Below are 9,341 nucleotides of genomic sequence, written 5' to 3'. Positions count from 1 at the left end.
TTTTCTGCACAGAAACTCCACATTTTCTGTGCAGGAAGGACATTTCCCATCCAGAATAAATGAAAATTAGCATTCCTGCACAGAAAATGTGGCCTGTGGTCCTGAATTGTTAATGCAACCATGGTGATGGAGCTCTGTCATGATAGTTATATCTTGACAATGCCACATGTGTTTCCCTCTTCCCCAACATAATACCCAGCCTTGGCATCCCAAGTAAAGTATTTCTGAGATACTGGCAACCAGGGCACTGGGTTATTACAATTGCACTGCTCTTCCTGGAAGCAGAGGGATATTGAGAAGATGGAGAGCATCCAGAGGAGAATGGCCAAAATGGTGAAAGGTCTGGAAACCACCAAGCTCTATGGGGAGTTTAGGTTTACAGAGCTGGGTATCTTTAGTCTGGAGAAGAGAAGGTTAAGAAGGGACATGGTAGCCTTGTTTAAGTATTTGAAGGGAGGTCACATTGAGGATGGAGCAAGCTTGTCTTCTGTTGCTCCAGAGAATAGGACCCAGAACAATGGATGCAAGCTCCAGGAAAAGAGATTCCATATCAACAACAGGAAAAACTTCCTGACAGTAAGGGCTCCGTCAATGGAGTGATGGAGTCTCCTTCTCTGGAGGTTTTTAAGCATAGGTTGGATGGCCATCTGTCAGGAATGCTTTGATTTAGAGTTCCTGCATGGCAGAATGGGGTTGGACTGGATGGCCCTTGTGGTCTCTTCTAGCTCTATGATTCTAAAGGGGCCCTTCCATCTCTACATCTGTATGAAACAAAGTACCCTAAATCAAAGGCCATCAAACTAGATTTGGCATGGAGGCCTCTGTGGAATAAACAGAGATTGGGTAAAGTTACTTTTTTACTGCAGCTCCCCTAATCCCCCAGTCTTTGTGGCCAGCAGCTGGAGGATTCTGCAAGCTGTAGTTTAAGGATGCATCTGCTCTACAGAAATAATGCACTTTGACACCACTTTAAGTGCTGCACCTCCATCCTATGGAATTCTAGGAGCTGTCGTTTTACATGGTCTATAGTTTTCTCTGCCAAAGAGTACACTGGTGCCTCACATAACTACAAATCCTAGGATTCTGTAGACTGGAGCCATGGCAGTTAAAGCACTGTCAAACTGCATTACTCCTGCAGTGCAGATGCACCCCCAAAGTGTAACCTTCCTATGATATGGGTAGATATGCCTCTTCCTTACGATGCATCTTAACAGCACCTTCTGCTTCCTCTCCTCCAGGAAAGAGGAACTGCCTTGGCGAAGGACTGGCCCGGATGGAGCTCTTCCTATACCTCACCACCATCCTGCAGAGCTTCCAGGTCAAGTACCCCCCGGGAGTCACCAAAATCGACCTCACACCGGACGTCAGTGGCTTCGCAAACATCCCACGCCAAATCCCCTTCTGCTTCTCCCCGCGCTAAGAGGCCCACTCTTTGCTCTGAGAAAAATCTCATGGAGTGCTCTCCTTATTGTATATCCTTCCCTTTTAATTGTAAGCTTTATGTAACATGGTTACAATTCCTTGTCTCACCTCCTCTTGAGGTGAACATGGCCATCTCTTGCTCTCTGATCACAGCCACCTTGCCTTCTCCTTGTGGCTAGAAGGTCAAACACAGGCCCTGATTCTGCCAGCCCAAGACCAGGGCTAGTGGCCGCTGGTGGTGGCTCCTGTGTCAGTGGCTCAGCGAATCCACTCTAGGCTCTAAAGTAGCCTTCCAATGAGCTGAACCCTATTCCTAACTAGGTCCAGCACCTTGGATAGGTCTTTTGGGTTGGAAATTAAAGTTCCCAGCCCTTGTTTGTTGCTTTAAGTCTTTCCCAACCTATGGTGACCCTAAGGCAACCTGATCATGGGACATTCTTGCCAAGTTTCTTCAGATGGAGCTTGCCTTTGACATCCTCTGAGACCGAGAGAATGTGACTTGCCCAAGGTCACCCAATGGGTTTACATGGCTGAGCCAGGGTTCAAAACATTGTCAAAATGTGGTTTTGTTTATTGTTTTTCTGCTCTATCATTTTTTATCACCGTTGCCTGATGAAGAAGCCTGTGGAGCTTCAAAAGCTTTAACATGTATAATGTGCATTTTGGTCAGCCCAATAAAAGGTATCGCTGTTTGGTGGATTTTGGAGCATGCTGTACTGGGCTATATGGCCGACATGGCTACCCATGGATACGCTTCCTGGTCTGGGGAGTCATAGGCCAATGCTCAAACCATAACACCAGACTCAGCTTGTGTGGGATGCAAAACATTAAAATGTCAAAAATATCAGAGCTAAAACTACTAGGAATCGGCTGTCTTTAGCAGAGTAGCAGAAAAAGTGTGCCCCAATCTGAGCTTGCTTGCAGTGAGAACAGAAACTGACTCAACATAAACAAGACAGGTTGTTTCAGGTTGCAAACTTTGACAAGTTTACTTATGGCTCTGCCTTTACATTCACACAGGGGAGTTAACCAGCTAGAGAATAGATTAGGTAGAAGAAAGAGCTTTAATTGGCCGACTTAGTGATCAGAAAACATAGAGGTATAGGCGAAGTATAGTAATACCTTGGAGCAAACATTGATCAGAATGGAGACAGCAGTCCAGAAGACAGGAGAAGATTGGAACGGAGAGGGCAGCCATGGAAGAACCAGAAAGAGATCCTGAAGAGTACTGAGAACTAAAGTGAGGATCATCCAAGCCATTGTATTCCCCATCGCCATGTGCGCATGCGAGAGATGGACAGTGAAGAAAGTGGACAGAAGGGAAGTCAACTCATTTGAGATCTGGTTCTGGAGAAGAATGCTGAGGATGTATTCATCATATTTATCAATGACTTGGATAAAGGGATAGAGGGCCTGCCTATCAAATTTGCTAATGCACCAGAGGACAGGGTCAGAATTCAAAGTGACCTTAATAGATTAGAAAACTGGGCCAAAGCTAAGAAAATGAATTTCAACACTGAGAATTGTAAGGTACTGCACTTAGGGCAGAAAAATGAAATGCACAGATATAGGATTATGGGGGACACCTGGCTGAATGAAACTACATGCAGACCTCAAAGGCCAGTAAGAGCAAATGGGAAGGCTTAGATGAGGGGAAACAGGAGGATTTCACAGGCGTTGGCCCTTCTGCATTTTGAAAAGATCAGCACCAAGCATTTTTACAAGGAGAGCTCCATGGTGGCATGAGAGGCTGCCCTGTGACCAGATGCCCTAACTACAAAGGAAGACAAAGCACCGCAAAAGGCGGCACATTCTGGGGAAATATAGGACATGACCAAAGAAAAACTAAAAACACTAGGGGGGCATTCTCATGGCTTAAACTCCGGGTTACAAATCGAATTCAAGGTATAGCATTCCTATTTGAACCCGAATTAACTCTAGAACAGTTCTAGATTAACCTGCAGTCGTTCCCACTAAGATCCGAATCTTAACCCGGGTTTTTATTTAATCCGTATTAAGGGTTTATATACCGGGTTAAAAAAATAGAAGGGTCGAACCTACAATTTTCCCTTGATTTGGGACAGGAATCGGAGTATTTAAATAGGAACAATCAGCCTCTGAAATCAGGTTAGCTGGATGGGAGGAGCAGAGCGCGATGGGCTGGCTCGGGGGAGTCGCCCTTTCTGTCCCCATCCGTCGTCGCCGTCGCCATCTTTGCTTCCCTCATCCCTTTGTCCGCGGCAGTCTTTCAATAAGAGATAAGGATTATTAATTTTTTAATTTTTTAAATGGTTTACAGGCACTTATTCTCTTCAGCACTTTAAGCGCCTGAAGTCCCGGCCGCTCAAGTGCCTGCATCTGTCAAAGGACTCTTAAAGGCTTCCTCCGGTGGATTGCAACGTCCCCTCTGTGTGGGGAGAGCCATTGAACACCATTTGTAATGGAGGAGAGGGTGGATGCACAGCAATCTCGGGGGAAATAGAGCCTTTCCATCTCTCTTTCCCAATCTGGGGAGACACAGGAAACCCTGGATGTGTGTGTGTGTGTGTGTCCCTTCAACCCACTGCCTTCTCCCCTTGATCCGATTTTCCAACCCTGGGCTATTGGATTGCATGATGCTCTAGTGTGTAGATCCACTCAAACCCATCTGCCGCTTCTCCATCCTTGATCCGATTTTCCCAACCCTGGGCTTGTGGATGCAAGTCTCTAGCCAACTTCAACCCCTGCTTCTCCTCTTGATCCGATTTTCCAACCCTGGGCTTTGGATGCAAGTCTCTAGCCACTGTCAACCACTGCCTTCTCCGCCTGATGCCGATTTTCCAACCCTGGGCTTGGATGCAGAGTCCTAGCCACTTCACACACTGCCTTCTCCTCCTTGAGTTCCAGATGTTCCAACCCTGGGCTTTGGATCAGAGTCTCTAGCCACTTAAACCCACTGCCTTCTCCTCCTGATCCAATTTTCCAACACACATATCAGCAAAGAGAGAGAGAGAGAGAGGAGAGGAGGAGGAGGCTGGGTCCATAAGCCAGCCTGATGCCATGCCCTCCTTTCCCAAGGCATGTCCTCCATGGTGCTCCCCCCACCCCATCCAGGGGACTTCCAAAATGCCCTCTCTCTCCCTCCAAAACCACACACGCATTCATGCAGAGTCCATAAGCCAGGCTGCAAGAGGTTAGGAGAGAGAGCTGGGCCCAGGGGAGTGGTGGTGTGATGTAGCCATTTTAAGACGTCTCTCCCGAGAGACAGCAAGGCAGCCCCCCCTGTGTGTGGTGTGTAATGTTTGCAACACATGTATATATACAGCATATAAAGAGTGTGTGTGTGTGGGTATTAAGAGTGGAATTCAATAAGTAACAACTTTTTTTAATTTATGAAAAAAAACCTCATCTGTGAGTTTCAAACCCACTGTAGAAAGTAAGTACAGTTGTTGAGACCCCTGTAACCTGCCCTGGCGTACAAGTACTGAAGGAATTAATGGGAAACTGTTGTGTTTGGTGATACATTTTATATATCGCTCGCTCTGCCAGAAAGATGGCTTGGTTGCCATAATAAAATACGACTACCATTCCAGGATTCCCTAGCACTTGAGGTTATGGCAGTTAAATATGGGGGATACACAGAAGAAAAAAAAGGAAAAAAAACGGAAAAAAAATAAGGCTCCTTCGTGTCTGCGAAGAGCGCTCGGATGCACGCCAAGCAGAAGTGTTTGGGACGGCAAGTTTTCTCTCTCCTCTCGGCTTACTTGTGGTTAGTTCGTGGGGGAAGGAACGGTTGAGTGGAGAGAAGAACAACTGCCTGCCTCCCCAAAGGCACTTCTGCTTGGCTGCTGTCCCCTTGGAATGAAAGAGCCGCCAGAGAGGTCTGGGTGAAGCTCCTCCAGCGAAGACAGTCATCGCTATGCTGGCTGGTAGAGATTTTGGGGAGAGAGATTGTTTGGGAGGGGCAGCAGCCAATGCAAAATCGTTCTGCATCCCGAGGCTCTGTTCTGTTGGCGTCTCCCGGCAGAGCAAGAATGGAACTCAGTGTAGTGGGAACGCAGGTGGCAGGGGGATACGATGCGTGACATCATGGAATACCGTCGCTTGACTGACAAGCCAAAACAAGTTGAATGTTGAACGTAAAAGTAGTAACGAGAAACCAGGTTTAAATATAACACCGATTTCAGTACATGAATGCGAACAAAAGCCAAGGGGACATTAGCAATTCAGCGTAATCAAAATAAAGATGTTAAGGTAAATTGAGTAACGAGTAAGATGAAAGCAATTTGAAAAAGCGGGATTAAAACGTCGCTGTAAGTTTGAGTCGCTTTAAAATTGGAACGCGCTGTATTTAAAATCGTTGTAAAATCGTAAGTGAGAAGGTGCCGCCTAGAATAGCATTACTGTAATGTTATAATGTGTCATACGCATGCACGCCATTTGTGCGTCTACTGGACGATTATGATGTGAAAAAATCATGGTCCTGTCCCAAACAGAACAAAGTGAAAATTGGGATAAGTTTATTACAACACTGTAATTTTCATACAATTCAAACAAAATTGTGTTCCTACACCTGCAAAATGCGAGAATCCCTCAATCAAAACACCAGTCGTGAGCAACGAAAGAACCAAGTTTGCACTGTCATGCCGGAAATGCAGTCTGAACAGTCCTGTACTAGGGAACTGCTAATGAAACGTTTGTTTTCTGTCACCTTTGGCAAAAGGCGTGAAGGGAAGTAAGCTATCGGGCAAGCCGTTCATGGAGTTTCCCCATTGGAAATAAGAAGTTGACGAGAGCAAGTACAGGTTATTAATGGGAGTAAGTGATGGATAAGATCTCCCGTGCGTGTGGAAATCTTTGTTCAATTGTGTGATTGGTGATGGGAGACGTTTCTGTTTTCCTCTCCCTGTTTCTTTAGTACCCCATGTGTAATAATCGTCTTCTGACGTTTTTACTCCGTAACAAATGTTCTGTATTGGCCTGTATGGCTGCCATCTCAGTAACGTCCTGTAAGAATAACTATAATTGTTTCAAATGGGATTGTGTTTGAGTTCCTTATAGGTGCAATCTACATTTTACATATAGAATGGTGCCTGGAAAGACTGAGATGTCCTGTTGGAAAGTGCCTCACCCAAGGCGTAGTGGAGAGCAGGCACCATGCTGATTTCATAAGTGTTAAAAAACACTTCTATGCGGTCCGCTCCATAGTTTGGCCTAAGTGTTAGGAAGCACAAGACCCCCGGTTGAAGTGTGGAAAAGAACCAGCAAGTAACAAAAAGCACCATAAATTGTTTCGCCTGAGAAGTACACCTCTCTGGAATCTCCATGGTCCTCCAATTGCAACTCTGTTTGTCAAACGTCCTGGACAGACACTGACCATAGAGCTGTGCTGGAGGAGCTACAATCCCCAAGTAGAGTATGTCTCTCTAGGAAGAATTTCTACGGTTTTTTCAGTGCAACCTTTAGTTGAAAGGTTTTGACCACTGAGTTGGCAGTCTAGAGGACCTAGAGATTTCCGCTAGTAGACGGAACATATAGTAATCAAATCCATGAAGTAATCAAATCTGCTCAAAGATAGCAAAGCCACAAGATATGGAGGGATGAGTGATGTGTGGTGGTTGTGTATATAGTGAACCTATACACTCGCCACCCGTTGGAGTCCTTGTATGGTGTTTAGAAAGGCCGTATCTAGATAATAATAGTAATAAGTAATACTCCTAAGAATAACTGAATAACACGAACAACAACAAGCCCACAACAACAACCACAACAACTGTGATAGCAACACAGTTGTTGAAATGTCATGATTAATGCGTGAAACTTAGGGGAGTTAACTGTTGTAAATGTATTAACCCCGCTGTCTAGCTGGGACCAGATGCCCGCCATCCGACATATTTGGGAGGCCCAGTGACCCTAGGGATGTACTAAGCGGGATGTGCAGGGCTCCCTGAACCAAACTACAGATGGCCCTGCAAATCCACCCACGCCAAATAAGAGGTAATAGTCGGGCAGAGAAGGATAAGACCACCCGCATTGTTTCTGTGTTTGCTCCTGAGTGTGTGTATTTGCGTCTCCTTCAAACTCTGCAAAGCAAACATGAGAGAGCCACTCTGTGGAGGGAAATACTTGGCCTGCTGCATTCAGAGAAAACTCCCTTCCCTGATTGAGCAATCCTGCAAGGACAAGAAGCGCAGAGTGAGATGGGATTGAAAAACCACAAACTGGTGCGCTCGCGTTCCAAGGTAAAGAGAAACAGGCATTGGAGCCTTGATGAGGCGGCTGACGTAGTGCCTCACCGTCTTGAAAGGGTGTTTGTGAGGTTGTGATTGTGAATTTCTAGGACAAAGTAATTCTGTCCGGAGAACGCGTTATGCACGTGGCAGTCGTTTCCATGTGCGTGCGGAGAGAAGAAAAAGCGATGAGCTGCAATGGGGGTTTTTTTGGGACCCAACCACCAACTTCTCGCTCGGAGGGTCAGCCTTGGGTCCGTCCGTTGTGGTCTGGAAGAAAGGTGGAAGAAGGGCAAGACCCGCTCAAAGGAGTAGACCCTAGGGGGGCATTTTGGAGCATTGAAGCACAGAAGACGGGAATCAGGTGTGCCCATCAGCCACATGTGGCACATGGAGCTAGGCAGGTCGGGGTCCCACGAGCCGTATAAACTCTGGATTTGCTGGTGCGATTTCGTTGTGTTGTGTTCCAAGTCATTTACCAACTTATGGCAAAGCCAAAAGGCGTTATCTAGTCATGTGTGTTTGCATTGTGCAAGGATGTTGGTTCGTAGGGGGGTGTGCCATGGCCCTTTTTTTTTTGGTTGTTTCACGTCCGAGGCTGAGAGGATGTGGTGACTTGTTGGCTGCAAACGTCACGCCCGCTGGTTTACGCCAATGGCCAAGCAGGTGGATCAGCATCCCTTGTCCCCCAGAGTTGTAAATAAAAACAACAAGCATGGACTTTAGCCCCCTATGATTATAGTACCGTAAATGAAGAAGCTGATAAATAATAGAGTAATAATAGAGAGTAAATAATAATGTAATAATAATAATAATAAATAAAATAAGCTAACTTTTATTATGTTATACTGCCCGCCGTCTTCTAAGTAATCAGGGCGGCGTTACACAACACGGTTAAAATACAATCCATACAAACACGAAGACACGAAGATATTAAAATGCAAATACAGCAAGGTCATACAAAAAATAACAAGCACAAAAGCCCCCATAGCCCAGACACTCTGTGGCCACGGAAGAGGAGAGGAGGCCCACAGGAATGTTTAGGTTCGAGGGAATGCACTGTTGGAACAGGAGAGGTTTTCCAAGTCCCTTCCTGAATTGGGCCCAGGGTTGGTGGTTAATAATCGAACCGTCTGTGGCTCGTCTGTTGACTCTGAGTTGTGAATGTCAGAAGGTGTTTAATTGGGTGAGCTTTAGTCGGTCTTTCCCCGCGCGACTGGAGATAGAGAAAAGGCTTAGGGCTGCAATGGTAATGCTTTTGGGGACCGACCACCATGCTGTCGGATTGGGGTGGTCATTTCCTGGTCCTCCTTTTGGCCTGGAGGAAAGGGTGACGGCCAAGAGAAAGAACCTGCCCCCGGGTCCAACGCCTCTGTCCCCACTTTGTCGTGGAACCTCCGTGCAAAGCTGAAGACCAAAAACACAGATCTAGAACAAAATGAAGAAATGGTAACAGATGTAAACGCAGTATTCCAGAACATGAGGTCATGTAAACCTTTGTGTTGTTCCATGGTCCCAGTGTATTGCAGGAGCTATAATACATTTACTTCTCCTAGCTCTAGGCGCCCATCCTAAACATCCCTCTGCGGCTCCCATGGTTCCTTGAACAGATTGAGTGAAAAAATATGGACCAGGTGATTTAACGGTGTATTTTGCTCAGCCCAAGTTGTGTCCTCTATGGCGATGATGTGGTGAAATAAGTCAATGTGG

The 9,341-nt window shown here is 46.1% G+C and overlaps 1 protein-coding gene across 1 annotated transcript in view; it reads left to right on the top strand.

The window, feature by feature from the left end:
• Positions 1-1,420, top strand: part of LOC121932834 — a 16,530-nt gene extending 15,110 nt beyond the window's left edge. The window contains 1 exon segment of the mRNA XM_042471846.1: positions 1,239-1,420. Within this exon segment, the coding sequence (XP_042327780.1) occupies positions 1,239-1,420 (182 nt within the window).
• The last annotated feature ends 7,921 nt before the right edge of the window (positions 1,421-9,341 follow it).

Source organism: Sceloporus undulatus, chromosome 6 (assembly GCF_019175285.1).
Source record: "Sceloporus undulatus isolate JIND9_A2432 ecotype Alabama chromosome 6, SceUnd_v1.1, whole genome shotgun sequence".
Classification (NCBI taxonomy): domain Eukaryota; kingdom Metazoa; phylum Chordata; class Lepidosauria; order Squamata; family Phrynosomatidae; genus Sceloporus; species Sceloporus undulatus.
Note: the sequence above shows the minus strand (reverse complement) of the source record. Positions and strands in the feature narration are given on the sequence as shown.